This window comes from Pipistrellus kuhlii, unplaced genomic scaffold (genome assembly GCF_014108245.1).
Source record: "Pipistrellus kuhlii isolate mPipKuh1 unplaced genomic scaffold, mPipKuh1.p scaffold_m20_p_4, whole genome shotgun sequence".
NCBI lineage: Eukaryota > Metazoa > Chordata > Mammalia > Chiroptera > Vespertilionidae > Pipistrellus > Pipistrellus kuhlii.
The window spans coordinates 11,533,546-11,549,421 of NW_023425540.1; the positions used below are offsets into that span (position 1 = coordinate 11,533,546).

A 15,876-nucleotide genomic window follows, 5' to 3' on the forward strand; every position below is an offset into this window, starting at 1 on the left:
TTAACTGCCCACCTGAACTTGTGAAATTATACTGGGAGCAAGAGGAAGGCTATTTGGTGGTCAAGAGGGAAGGCTATTTAGTGGTCAATTCTATTTGGTTAGGGATGCATGATTCAAACCTGTTTAAGCAACAGTGTTAACTTGTCAATATCAGAAGAAGATCAGGATTTTGGCTCAGGATTAGATAAAGAATTGGAAATATACTGTGTACAGATCACAGACTGCGGCACATTTTCTTATAAATGAGGTAACTATCATTGACAGTTTATCTGTGCAAAAATAGTGCTTTTAATGATTCTGTTTCTGAAAACATTCTGAACTTCATAGAGAGGTCACAATTATATATTAGATACATTCTAACTGCAAGAACATCCATCTCTTATGATCCCATGCTGGGCTCCATGTTTCCGAAAGTGAGAACCCGTCCCATGCACCTATCGTAGTGTCTTTACACTGTAATTTGTGAGGGCTGATTGCTAACCATAGTCCAGGTGTGGTTAGCAATCACTTAGTGATTTGAGTCCTACAAATGTCTTGTAGCATGTTCTTGATACATTATTTCTTCTCTGTCATCTTAGTTTGCCAAAGAATCCCAACTAAGTTGATTTCAGACAACACTGACCAGAGATACTTCTTTTAAAGAAAGTCTTAGTAAAATATAACAAAATATGGTTTAGAAAGGCACCATGTGAGAAAGGCGTTTAAAGGTATTTTTAACATGCATTTTATCTGATTTTCTTTACACTGCAGAATGGGAAGGCACCTTACCCAGCATTTCCCACGCTTATTGTGTAGAGTGGGAAGTCAGGTCAAACAGGTTAGGGACTTGACCAATATCAAAAGTAAGCCAGTGCATGGAATCTGGTGGTCAACTATGTAGGTTCAAAGCTTATTCAAAGTTACACTGAGCCAAGATATCTCATCATCAGTCTGCTCTGCATGCATCCAGCCTCTAGTTTCAAACTTCAGTTCCTGTCTTTGGTTTGCTGAAGGAAGAGAACACTTATTCTTTTTTGCAGTAATTTCTTAATGGACATAGGGTCACGTGATGTAGAGGGTGATGTAGAGGAAGAGTATACTTCAAAAAACAAGTTGCTACCCAAGCCAGTATCAGCCAGCCAGGACCAGCAGAATCCCATCTGTGGTTGAACAAAGCTAGACTTATTTCTTCTAACAAATAAAAAGAACCCACACCATAGGACTATCAGGTATTTCAATAAGATGATTTTATTATACAATAGACTAGAATTAGGGCTCTGTTAAATGCTTTTGGGCAGATTCAAGGGAACAGGGCTTTGTTCTGGATTGGTTGTTACCAGGATGTGAAGGAAATTCACTGAGTATCTTAAAGATTCTTTTTAAAAAAAATACATATATGTATATATTTTCTTCTTTATAGTCCCTCCATAACCAATCATTCCCCCTCTACCTTATCTCAAAGGAGGGAAGAATAGAGCAAGGTTTAAATTGGTGAAGAAACAGAAGTCATTGCAGTTAAGCCAGGACACAAGGTTATTTTCATCAGTTCTGTCATTCAGACAACATTTATGTTTTGCCTGTGTTCAGGCATAATTATGGATGGGTCTTGGTTTTGTTTTGATTCAACATCATCAGAATGAGATGTCTGTGTGATGTTGCTAGTTTATGAAATTGTTTATGCTAAAAAGAAGAACACCAAGACTTGGCGGTGGCTGCCAGGTCAGCTCCAAATTGCCTGGGCTACTCTCCTTTCCATTGGCCACAAGGTATGACGCTAGAAGACCAGCTAGAAGACCCAGGGTCACAGAAGGAGGGAAGGTGCTAAAGGTATACATTTACAACTGGCTGCCTCTGTGGAAGTGTCACCTGCTGTTAAAATGGTGTTCTTTTTTAAAAAAAATATATTTTATTAATTTTTTTTTTACAGAGAGGAAGGGAGAGGGATAGAGAGCTAGAAACATCGATGAGAGAGAAACATCGACCAGCTGCCTCCTGCACACCCCCTTCCAGGGATGTGCCCACAACCAATGTACATGCCCTTGACCAGAATTGAACCTGGAACCTTTCAGTCTGCAGATCGATGCTCTATCCACTGAGCCAAACCAGTCTCGGCTAAAAAAATGGCGTTCTTAAGCTTTGTTAACATGATACCAAAACTACAAGTAAAAATAAAAGGAAATGGAAGGGAAGAAACCATTGGTATCTCCATGAAGCCACAGTCTAACTTTTCCTGCATCATTGACCGGTTATTGAAAATCTTGTAGACAGCAAGATTGATGTTGAATTTAACTGATTAGTGACTTCATTGATTATCTTCTTTGTATTTTTTTTTTGTTGTTGTTACCTAAAATGCAGTAGGGATGGAAGAAAATATTTTGGTTTTGTTGCTTAGCAGCTAGAAAAGGAAAAATAAAAACAAAAACAAACAAAACAAAACAAAACAAAAACCCCAAAAAACCAAAAAGACACCAACAATACAATAGACATTTAGTTAGGTCTATAGTTACTAGGGCCCAGGTCAAAAACACATCTGTCTAGGTTCATTATTTCACTTTACCTATAAAGGAGTTATAAAGAAGCTATGAATCTTTGGGGCACATTTCTTAATATTAAATTTAAAAAAAACTACCTTGTCCAAGTGGCCATTCACAATTACTTCTCATTACTAGACATTAAATGCAAAAAAAAAAAATATATATATCTATCCATTGTGTTTCTTTTACCATATTTCATTGCTATAAAACTATTAATTATCCTTCATTTCTGGTATCTGGATGTTTCTAAATATAAAATGTAGAGGATATATTCAACTTTCATTTTGAATAAATTTTCTAACAATGAATATTTATTAGAAGTGCTTCCAGATCATGGGTGAAAGGTGCATGAACAGGAAAGCTATATGCCATTTACTGGGAAATTCCATATCCGAGCACTGAATACATTAACAAGCTTCTTTTTAAAGTGCAGTAACAAAAAAAGAAGGTATTCATTTCAAGATAATAGTGTCCAATTACCTTTAATTTCTACCCATTGGTAAAGTCTTAGGCTAGGCTTTTATTACCTTTGTGTAACCTAACTCTCAGTAGAGTGGCTATGATTAATTTGAAAATTAATTGTACAGTTTGTAATGAGTTTAAAGATATTCTCTGTTATTGCTGCCACAGATCTTTATAGTTTAAAATGGGATATATGGGAGGACAAGACAAATGAAACAGGTGTGATTACAGGAAAATGAGCAAGTGGCAAATAAATATAGTTTTATGGATAAATTTTATTTATGCAAATAATAAAAGCACATATTATTTCTTTTATCTTTTTCACTAATTAAGAATTATGGCTTTTTCATTAAGTATTTTTTATTCACCAGAAAAAACATTTTACATACTATCTTCACCGCAGCACATTAAGGCCACAAGGAAAAATATCATTTGGATTTTAAGAAGGTTAATTCAATAACTGCTTCCCTGATTTATTTTTTCTTTGTGAAAATTGAACACAATAAATGGGCAGAGCTTGATTTTATATAACTGCAGAGGTTCCCAAACTGGATTGGCTCACAGGGCCATTTGTAAGATTTTCACAGTGCCCCTGGGCCCAAAGAAATGCCTAATGGTTCCATTTATTAAGCGGTCAGGATGAACAACTTAGGAAGTGTCTATGTCCTAACAAGTTAGTGTCTCATGGGGCACTGCACAACTTCTCGACCCTTAGAATCAGACATTGCAGTCTTCCATTCCTCTCCTACTGATTTTCAATGTCTTTGCTTTTCATGAAAGAAAGCTTGTGCAGTTATTATGTTATCAAAATAAGTGTGACACAATTGAATTTTGAAGGCAAACTAACTTGAGCTCATACTTCCCTTGGTGTCCGACAGAAGTTGTGTTTCCCTTGACAACTTACACTATCCTGAGGAGCCCCTTGGATTTTCTGTGTCACTCTGGGACACTTTGGAACACAGTTTGGGGACGGTGGTAAAAGGTCCTTCCAGTAGCTATGACCTAAATCTAAAGAATTTAACATAGTGAACAAGTATTGGGAAAGGGGGAGCTCTTGTATATAGGAGTAGGACATTTATAATGATAAGATTTAAATTTAGAATTTCAATTATGTAACACTGTCAATAAGTTCAATGAAACAAATACTTGTCATTTTGGAAAATAGTCTTCTTCATGCATAATAATTTTCCTTTGGTGAATATTTGAAATAGATTATTTATAACTTTCAAAGATCTAAATCACAACAACCCTTAATGGTTCATTATATATTGAGAAGATGCTTATGACAGACCTTGGGAAATAGACCAACATTTAAAATTACCTTCTCCTTTTAACCTTAGCAAGAACACACACACACACACACACACACACACACACACACACACACACATATATATATATATAACAATGGAATCAGCAGCAGACTAACTGCAAACACATCATATTTGGCATGCTCTTCACTGTCTCAAATTTTTAAAAGTTTTCCTTCTTGCACTTAATTTTGAGGGTCCTCCTCACGCCCACTTCATGCCCTTCTCCAGGGTCTTTGTTGGGCTCTATGGACTTTGAGTGCACAACAGGAAATCACGTGAGGGACGTGAAAGCCAAAGTTCAGAAAGCTCTGCTATCAGGTGAAGGTAACAAGCATCTCTTTCTAGACTTGTCTGCACTGAAGTGATCAGAAATTGTAGCCCAGCCAGTGTGGGTCAGTGGTTGAGCATCAACCTATGAACCAGGAGGTTAGGGTTCGATTCCCGGTCAGGGAACATCTCTGGGTTGTGGGCTTGATCACTAGTGGGGGCCATGCAGGAGACAGTGGATCAATTATTTGCTCTCATCATTGATGTTTCTATATCCTCTCTCTCCCTCTTCCTTCCTCTCTGAAATCAATATATATATATATATATATATATATTTATATGAATTGTTTTTAAAAGAAATTGTAGTTTTCTTCCCAATGACTCTTTTTGATAGGGTCTATAATGATCTTTATTGATGAGGAGTCTGAAGTTCAGGAAGTTTCAGTGACTTTCCCAAAATTGATGAAAGGAAGTCCCAAGGGTTTCAATGAGTCCATAACCTGTGCTGGTCATATGGAGCAAAGCCCATCTCTCCCAGGGCCTTGGTTCTCAGGGATGGTTAAGAAAGCTGGAATTTGTGTTGGCACAGAGGAGGAATTTAAGCACAGGTCGTGCAAAGCACACTGTTCCTGTTTTGCTGGGCAGTCTTGACCAACTCAATTTTCCCAGTGATTTTCTGGGAGTGGCTGACTTTCGTTTTACTAAATATCCTAGTTATAGACTGTGCTCAGAGGCAAGATCTTAAAGACAACTTTGTTTCACTAGGTTACAGAACATGCATATTTGCTCCAGTTATGAGAACATTCAGATCTGTTCTACAACAGTGGATGTCAAAAGAAGAAAGCAGAAGAATGTTGACCAAATAGTTCAAATAGAAGTGTGTAAGATCTATGAACTATATCTCTGAGTTAGAAGAAGCAGATTTGAAAACTTATGATTGATCAAACTATTAAACCCATTCCAATAGTCTAGACATAAAGTGCATAAGGTATGACTTAAGGTGGAAAACTGAGAATTCCGCTGAGTCTCTTCATTCTCAGAGTAGTGCCCAATGGTTTAGGTTTTTGTTATTTAAAATTGTAATTCTGGATGCTATCAGAGCTAAAAGTTTAGGGATAAGATTTAAACAAACTCCTTGTGTGTGCCATCTATGAGTATTTCTAAATATACCTTAACCTATTTAGGTTTTAAGTCTCAGCAATATTGGATACTTTAAGTGTATTGCCTACTGTGTGATTTAATACTTGTTTTGTGGTTAAATAGAAGGGGAGAAGGCTTGAATGGAATTGATGACAAGGGGAGGGGCAAACATAAACCTTACTTTATGGAAAACATGGCCAATCCCAGATGCAACGAGGGCCCCAGGCCTAGCCTCCTCTCCCCTATGGCTGGGACTCCAGCTAATTCAGAGCACCTTTTTCAGAGAGCAGGCTGCATACTTAGTGGCTTTCCACACAACCCAATCAGGATGTTAGCAAGCGTGTGGCACACACACCAAAAAAGCATCGGTGGATTCTAGCATTTTTCGTCTTCGTTTAGCAGCTGGGGAGTTATCAAATATTTTCAGAAAAAGGTTTTTTGAACTAAAACCACCATAGCATTATAACAAGTAAAAATTCAATCTTGTCTCATTTTTTCTGAAATGCAAAATCCATAAAGTTGCCAAGAACATAAAGGCTACCCCATCTAGCCAGATGCTGATGAAGGGGAGGGGAGGAGCATCATTATCTTGAAAAAACACGAATATTCGTAAGGGACTATTTCTGTTGGGGAAAAAATATGACTGCAATATGACTTCACTGGTTTTGAAGCTCCTCTATCCTTCTGAACACGCAGCATGCAGTCAGACACAAGGATTATAAATTCAATTTTCATCACAGTCCCATTGGGGGAGCCTCGGCCCCACGGCCTCTTTATCTCCTGATGTTTTCTAATAGGCTTTCTCACTCCAGGCTGGAGGCCCCTGTCTTTCCTCCTCGCCATCCTGACTGCAATGCCACTAAAGGCAAATGGAACATCTTCTGACCTTCTGCAAACTCTCCACTTGTGCTCTGTCACTTTGCTCCAGGATGGCCCCATGGGTGGCCCAGCCTCCTCCCTCTGTTGCACTTTTGTAGTTTCCTGCAGGGCCTGACAAAGTCACGTCCTCCACTGCCAACCTGGCCCACTTCCCATCTGTTGGGCAAATGCCTATTTGCTCAAGAACTCAGCACTTGCAAAAGCTTTTTCCTGATGACAAAGAAGTTGATATTATCCATAGGTGCTTGTTGGTATGTTTAAACAGACTCTTAAAATGTCAGCTTGACATTTGAGACCTGCAGGGCCACACCAGTCTGGGGAAAATGCTATCTAGTTCTTGACATCATGGACACTTCCTTGATTTCTCTTGTGGCAACACATAGAACGTGCAGCCCTCATTGCACTGAAATTCTACACTTAAATGTATAATTGGTTAATGACACTTTTTTCCCCTTGACTAGAGAAATAAACACCAGCAAGCAGAGGTCCTGCTATTGTTTTTTAAAATATATTTCTATTGACATCAGAGAAGAAGGGAGAGGAGAGAGAAAGACAGAAATATCAACAATGAGAGAGAATCATTGACTTGCTGCCTTCTGTACACCTCACACTGGGAGCCTAGCCCACAACTCAGGTATTGCCCTGACTGGAAATTGAACTATAACCTCCTGGTCCAGAAGTCAAAGCTCAACCACTGAGCCAGGCCAGGGGCTGTGCTATTTTTAGCTCATCCTAATGCTCCTTGTGCTATGTGCTGGCTTACATAGAGTAGGCGCACAAAGAACGAGTGGAACATTTCAAAGATAAAAACACTAACAACCACAGAAATGCAAATTTCACATGAGTAGTAACTTAATAGTTACTTGCACCCTTGCGTATCACACTTCCATGACCCATTCATTCATTCATTGAATGTTTCCTGGGTGTTAAGGAGACAGAGTGAACACTGCTCCACCACTGGGCCCCAGGAGCTTCCTCTGGGAGGTGGAGCGGGGATTTAGGAGGGAGAAGGAACAAAGGTAAGTCAAGGTCTCTCAACCTTGGCACCACAGTTTTTTTTGAGGCAGATAATTCTTGTTTGGGAAAAATGGAAGGTCATCACATTGTAAGATATTTAGCGAAATTCCTGGCCTCTACCAACAAGATGCCAGCAGCATCCCCATCTAGTTGTAACAACCAAAAATGTCTCCAGATATTGCCAAATAGCCCTTTGAGATTGGAGGGGGCAAAATCACTCCCTGTTGGGAGCCACTGGTGCAAGGAAGATCTCTGATGTCCCCAGAGAGAGCTCATAGGACACTAATAGGCTCTGGTCATAATGCTGGGGCCTCCATCTACTCCTTTCCTGATGATAATGAAGCCAAAAGATAGCATAGGTTTCCTTGACTACACTTCAGTGGGTCTGGTCTAGACATGTGGATATGAAGGAAAGAGTTGAGGAAGTCCTCACCTCTTCTTTCTTTTGGTTCAGGCACCTACGTGGATGGGTAACTGTCAGCCTGGCCTGAGTCCCAGGAACCACCTGTGACTACATGCCAGTTCATTAGCCATTGTCATGGCAGCCTGATGGCACATGGGCCTTCTATGGCACACACTGTGCCTTCTCAGTGCACAGAAAACCTTTTGGGGAAGGAATGTCTGTTTTGTGTAGGCTCCTTACAGGTAACTCTTCTTGTTTTACAAAACCATCAGACCCTACCATACCGGCTCCCATCAAGAAATAGAGCCGGGGCCAAAACCGATTTGGCTCAGCAGTAGAGCGTCGGTCTGCGGACTGAAGGGTCCCAGGTTCGATTCCGGTGGTTGTGGGCACATCGCCGGTAGGGGGTGTGCCGGAGGCAGCTGGTCGATGTTTCTAGCTCTCTATATCTCTCCTTTCCTCTCTGTAAGAAAAATCAATAAAATATATTAGAAAAGAAAATAGAGCTGGGGTAGTATTTTCCTTGTTTAATTTAAATTTTAAGTATGTATGTGTGTTCTCACCCAAAGACATTTTGGTGGTTTGAGAGAGAGGGGAAGTAAGAAAGGGTGAGAGCGGGAGAAAGAGAAACATCCATCAATTGCCTCCCATATGGATCTCTACTGGGGATTGAACCTGAAACCTGGGTAAGAGCCCCGCCTGGAAATTGAACCCACAGCCTTTTGGTGTATGGAGGATGCTCTAACCCAGTGGTCGGCAAACTGCGGCTCACGAGTCAAGGTTTGCTGCTCTGTTGACTAATGAGTTTGCCAACCACTGCTCTAACCAACGGAGCCACCCTGACAGGGCAGCATTTTCAATTGCTACCTTCCTGGGGTGAAGAATGCTCTTTAGCTGACCTGGTGAGCAGTCTTAGATTTTGCTGGAAGTCAGATGCTCTGTGCGCTGCTTTCATGAGAAGTGGAATGATAGGAAGCCAGCCTCCTATCTTAGGTCTAATGGATTTTCTCTAATAAACCCTGCCCATCAGGGAACCTGGCATATGCCTGCATTGTAACAAGGTTCACAGGCAGATGCACGGTGCAGAGACACTCACTGCAAAGCTGGCAAAACTGAAGGCATTTGCAGGGGCTGGCTCAAACCCAGTTCTCCTTTCCTTTTTCTCCCCAGAAACAGAGAAGCTTCCATCTGCTCACCCCCAAACCCTTAACACACTCACCTGTCAACCTTGCAAAACAAGTGTATGCTGCGGCACCAATTAGGCAGGCTGATTATTCAAGGTAACACACAAAAATCTTACAAAGCTGAAAAAGACTTCAATGTTGCAATTCCCCAACCCAAACTTAGCAAATTTCTCTTTTGTCTATCTTTTCACTAAAAAGGTTTTTAGTTGTTTGTTTCAATAGAAGGGGTTACAAAAACAAAAACAAAAAGACAAAACAAAACAAAAACACCCAAAAAACAAAAACAAAAACAAAAAAACACACCAAAAAACAAACAAACCACTGTAGCTTTTTCATCTTTGGAGTGAAAGGTCATTACATTTGAGATAAAGACTACAGAAAGAAGGAAGATAAGCTTCATCATGCTTCTTAAGTTTAAAAAAATAATTGAAGACAACTCCAGGAATTTCATATAGCATATCTATTTTTAGATTTCATAAATCTTTGACCAAGTTTCATTTAAACAGAAAACTTCTGCACATTCTCTATAACTTTTTCATTGTTGTATTATTATTTTTTCTTTTGTTTTGCCCAAGCAACATGGATTAGGAGTTCTGGGCAAATGCCTCAGCTGAGCTCCTTATGGGCAACTGGCATCGACTGCTTGGGTGAGAGTGTGCCATCTTGGTCGTTGAAGGATACCAGAATATGCCACCCCATAATATGCCTCTTTGGCATCAGGATTATTTTGACCTGATTATTTTTGAGAAATTACAGATAGGACAAGCTCCTAAAACAAAATAGAAATCACATTTATAAAGGAAATCTCCATTTAGGGAGAGAAGGACGACTCAATTAGTAGAAACTCAGCAATGGAGAAGACCTGGACTTAAATCCACATAAAAAAGCCTAACCTTTGTTTAACAGGCTTTCCCTGCTACCTTCCCATAACTGGCCTCTCTTTCTCTCAGCTTTACCCCCACCATCATTTTTGTCTTTGGCTGAAGACAGTACTTAAGTGGGGGATTGGGTCATTCTCAGGGAGTCACTCATTTCTCTGGGTGACTCCCATGCTTACGTGAAGTACACATGTTAATAAACTTGTTTAATATTTTCTTGTTAATTTATCATTTATTATGACCCCAGAGTGTCTTAACCAATAAAAAGGGTCGGGATAAATTACTGTTACTCCCCTACAATGTCAGGTCCTGAGAGGTTGGTACATGATTGCATCCCACCAACGTCTCACCACATCCTGATGAGGAGAATGAAGGGGTACAACAGACCTCCCTAATATGTGCTTCTTTGGCATGTGGGTTGTTTTGAGCTGAAGGCAACCCTGAGGTCTCAGGAGAACCTTGTCCCTTACCTACCTAGAAGAATTTAAATTAGGGACTTCACTCATAATAAGACTTATTACTAGAGATAACTTTTATGACCCATTTATATGACAAGGCGAACATCTAAATACTGAACATATGCTCTTCTTACTAATCTGAGAATTACTCTCCTCCCCTCTGAAGCTTCTGACCTCTTTCTATATTTCTTAGCTTAGGATGTTGCAAATACCTTATTTTACCTTTCTGTCTCTAAACCTTTTATGTACGTGGGGGTCTATAACTTTCTCTATATGTGAGATTCCCATATATACATACGTATATAACTAAATTTGTATGTTTATCTGTCTTATGTAGATTTAAAATATTAGACCAGACAAAAAAACTAAAGGATAAAGAAAAATTTAAATCTTCCAGCTAATCCAAATGTACTCTGAGAAGCAAGAGTTTATGTTAGCCTGTTGTTTAAAGCCAGTAAATTTTGAGGTGGATTGTTATATGAGAATAGATAATTCCAGCATGTAGGAATTTTGTTACATCATTCTTAAGGCAGCTCTGAGCACACCTGTGTCCCTGTTTCTAATGCTTAAGGGGTCATTTTGCCTCCATAGGTAGACTTTTTATTTTATATTAGGGAGAAGGAAATCACCCTAAATTCTTTCTGGGCAAAGGTGAAGTGTAAGTACATACATGCACATGCATGACTGTGGTATGTATCATGCTGAAAATTTCATCTCCTGCCTCAATCAACCCACCTATAGAACCAGACCCATCCCTCCAAGATGTGTGAGCTGATGGCACTTAAAATCTTTACAGTCATGCTGTAGGACTGAGACAATTCATTTCTGTTATTTTAAGCTACTCAAGTTGGTAGTTATTTTTAATGGCTGTTCTAGAGAACGAATATATAAGATAAAGTGCCACAATATATTTTCTTATAATCAACACCCACTTATGTTATAAACAAAGACTTTACTTTAGAAAATAGTTTCAAAGAATAGTATTTTAATTGTGTTTAATTTGAGGGCTCAAGGGTATCTAATCAATATCCTCTTCGCAACCAATTTTCTAACAAGAAAGTGAAACTGTTACTTAACAAGATAACATTTAAAGTTGTCAACATGTATTGAATGCTTTCAATGTGCCAATCATATGCTGAAACTTTAATATCCAAGCTACATGATTATATACACATGTATAATCTTATATTCCATACATGGATGCTTATATATGTTTTATCCACAAACATACAAATTTAATATTCCAGTCTAGGGAGCAGCAAACCTTTTCTGTTAAAAGATATAAAATATTTTAAGCTTTGTTGGCCCCGCAGGCATTGTTGTAACTATTCAAGTCTCCAGCTATAGCTCAAAAGTAGCCACAGGTGAAAAGTAAACATGGACGTGGCTGTGTTATAATAAAACTTTATTTACAGGAATAGGTGGTGAGCTAGATTTGGCCCATGGGCTATAGTTTGCTAACCCTTGCTATAATCCTTTGAGAAAGAACATACTGTTTTTATTGGTTCAGAGGTGAGGAAACTGAGGCTGAAAGTTAAAAATCTCGTGCCAAAATTACCTTGGCAAAAGAAACGTAAGGACATGTGAGAAGCACAAAGACAGGCTAAATTTTATTAAGTCAAAAGAGAACTTCTATAAATCTAGAGAACACAGAGATGTGTCGGAAGAGATTTAGAAAATTTCAACTAAACATCATGGCTATTGGTTGTTAGTGTCTGAAATAATCTATCTGTAACACCATAGCAATAATGTAAACAGAGAAAAGAGACAATAGAAATTCAAGGGAATCAGTAAAAGCTTGATGCACATCTCAACCCTTTTGTTGGTTTTCCAGCTGAAGAAAACATGAAGGGGATTTTTAAAAGTTCTTTGGAAACGCAGAAGAAAGAATGAGTTGTGGCATGGCACAAAACAAGCCCTCTCCTTTTACCCAGCTGTCACACCCTCTGCAATGAACCTCTGCACCTCACATCGCCATCTTCTATGGGACAGTCACATCAGCTAGAAAGGACCACTGTACATCGTGTCTGTTTAACACCGAGTGCTTTGTTGGATCCTAATTTCTATGAGCCCTCTAGTACTGTTCAATGGGGTGTCAAGGCATTCTGCTGTGATGACAAGTAAACATTAAACCTGCCAATATTAGTTGAAAGATCACTCAACATTCCTGAATGTATTTTCTATGGTGTTGTTTTTAAGGGTACCTCTCCTATAGCTGGTTCAGGTGACTTTGATCAATGAGCACAGAAAACCCACCTACTGATAGGTTTTAGAACTCTTTAGCTGAAGGGATTAAATATTTTTTTCTTCATGTAACCATAGCATGATGATGGTATCTCTAAGATCCTCTGAATTGATAGCATTGGAATAAAAGGCATATGACTACTACTTGAGCTTTGAAAACGTCTTAAGTAAAAAAAAAAAAAAAAAAAAAAATTATTTTCCTGGATACAGCTTTTGTTGAGCATGGCAAAATCACTTTGGGACGATAGATCCTTATCTCATTTTCATAATGATCATAAATGCACACACAAGCATAAATGAGGAATAAAGAATTAACTCCACAAAGGCAGTTGGAATAGGACATAAAGCTGCAAAGTGTCCCCACATTTAACTCTCTGCTGTCATTAATGCCACACACAAATTGAGTTAAATGAGTTACTTAGTCACCAGTGACTATTTTCATTGTAGTATTGAAAAATCATAGAACAATGCTGGGAGAATTCTCATCCCAGGATTACCTGGGCTTTGATGGGAGTGTATGCCTAGCATAGCAGCATCTCTAAAACATCCTGTAACTGATTCTCTCTCTCTCCTTTACCTTTCACAATTAGCTGCACACTATTAAGTTAATGCACATTTATCTACAACAATTTGATTCAGAGTGCAAAGAATCTTTCTAGTCTATAATTACACTGCAACAAAATTAGCATAATTTCCTCTGCACATATTTTAATAAAGGAGCTGCATTATGGGTTGGCTCCCCATGTGGAACTCTTCCAGGGAACATCATAAGGAGAGACAAATGCCTCCTAGTCACGAATTGCCACAAATGCACGGAGATGTCTGAAGCCTACTTTCCAGGAATGATGATTGGGGGGAGGGCATGCCTCTCAAGGAGGGGCCCTGATGGAATCTCCCAAATCACCACCTTCCACTGGGACATGAGCAGTAGAGGGCCCACCCCCTGAGATTATTAAGGGGAGTGGGGGGGGTGATGATGGATGATTTGTTGATTGGGCTGGGGTTTGACCTCATCAGTCTGTAAATGTCTAGCCTGAGGTGTGAAAACATCTCTAAAGTTTATTTTGGATCTGTATCCTCAGGGGATAGCCACTTGAGTGCCTCAACTAGCTGTCATCAGTTATTAACTGGCACCCAGATAAATGAGACCTTTAAGAAATTTTTAGTAACTTGAAAGATCCTAAGCCACTTGGTCTCCCCTCCAAAGCTCCTGCTCAGGAAACCAATTAACAAGAAAAGGGAGCCACACTACTCATCTGGCACTGAGATGGCCAATACCTACACTGTGATTGAATGGCACTGCACACATTTTGCAATGATTGGTTGCAAACTGTCCAATTTAAAAGAAAATCTTCAGTTCTAGTAGCTCATTATATTTTACATGTGCACTTATCTACTAAAATGACTTCACCAAAAAGTGTTTGCCAACATTTTTGGTGTTAACATTTTCACGAAGCACTCCTGCTTCCTCTGAGTTTGCCACACAGAGAGGTGAATGTTTCACACAAGGGATACGAAGGTGAGGCTTGAAGGGAATGAGAAAATGCTGTTCTTGTGCAGAAAAACTTCAAGTCAGAAAACTACCCAGGAAGCAGACGGGTTAAACCAATAATGGTGAAACCCAGGAAAACACTGTGTCTAATGAGAAGTGTCGATGGCAGAAGGCATGATTCAGGGGCCTTGCATGCAGTGGGGGTTTACACATGCCTAACATCATGTCATTTCTGGAAAATCCGGGTAGTTCCATGAGACACAGAACATGTGCTTGCTCTCTCTCAAAAATTTCTTTTCCAGATGTGCATTAGAAACTGAAGCATGCTTCTAAACAAATCCTGAGTGAGCTTAGAGTCATTTCACAAGGTACCCATTTACTTTCTCAGTCACCAGAAGTTCAACTGAAAAATAACACAATGAATGTACATAAGGCATCATCACACTATTTACTCTCAATGGGATCAAGGTTGTATAATGAAGGCTCATTCATGTCATCACAATCTGTATTTTTTGGTAGTCACTTTTCAACCATTAAATTTGTATTTATTTCACAATTATGGGTAAGTTTCTTTTATTTTGAAATAGGATTTTCCTAATGGTGAGCAATGAGCATTCAAAAAAAGCATGTTGTGTCCATACCTCACATTCATTGGACATACTTAACGCATAGTTCTATAATAGGGCCTATGAAACAGAGTTACATGTTTCATGTAAGAAGTCAGAGCTCTGATCTCAACAAAGACTACATGTACACGAAGGTCACAATAGACGTTTGGCATAAATGTAAATACTTACAAAAAAGGTGCCTCTTTTTGCAATTGCTGCCAGAGTTCCTCGCTAGACTTGCCCTTTGGAAGCCTGCAGAATGATTTTACAGGAGTAAGCCCTCCCCCTCAGAACAGGCAGGACAGCATCAACATTCACATTCACGTTACATCAGCCAGAGCAAAGCTGCTCAGAGCGCTACATGTCTACTTACGAGCTACAGAACACAAAAGTAATACTAGTGATTACACATGATAAAACATGGAACCTCCAATTGCATATGTTAACCTTGGGATGACTAATCCCATAACATTCAAAAGCTTCCACATTAATAAACCATGACATTCAATTGACAAACATTATACTTCACCACTTCTGAATTCCAAGACGTAAACAAAATCTTCAGGATGAACTGACATGAAATTTGTATCTAAACCCTAAATTTCGAATTCACTTTATGCTAATGTTGGAATTAACTCGAATTTGTTCCTGCTGGAAGAGCTTCCCCAGTGTGGAGCTGCTGTTATTTTCATGTTGCTCACAAACAAGAAATGCCAGCATGGCCGTTTTTTTCTACATAATTTCTCAAGTTCTAACAGGCAACTCCTAATTCATAGATGCAGAGACCCACAGCTTAGATAATACACTTATATATAGTTTATACGCATTGGCTAATAATGATTGGTAAAATACCACACATAAAAACACTGTTGTATTTCCATAAATCTATTCAAAGGAAAACTAGATGGGGGAAATAATCCAGCCACTGTTAATATTTGAACTTAAGAATTCTCACACTTCTGCAGTATAATATTTCTGGCTGGATTGATTTTTATTCAACAGGAAAACAATAGATTAT

The 15,876-nt window shown here is 39.0% G+C and overlaps 1 protein-coding gene across 7 annotated transcripts in view; it reads right to left on the reverse strand.

The window, feature by feature from the left end:
- CTNND2 (catenin delta 2) overlaps positions 1–15,876 on the reverse strand; it is a 716,413-nt gene that overhangs the window by 210,895 nt on the left and 489,642 nt on the right. For 4 of the 7 annotated variants that reach the window (XM_036410291.2, XM_036410293.2, XM_036410289.2 and 1 more), the window contains one exon: positions 15,048–15,110. The exons of the other annotated variants lie outside the window; for them this stretch is intronic. In XM_036410291.2, coding sequence (XP_036266184.1) covers positions 15,048–15,110 — 63 coding nt within the window. The remainder of the gene's footprint in view (positions 1–15,047; positions 15,111–15,876) is intronic. 7 annotated transcript variants of the gene reach the window in all.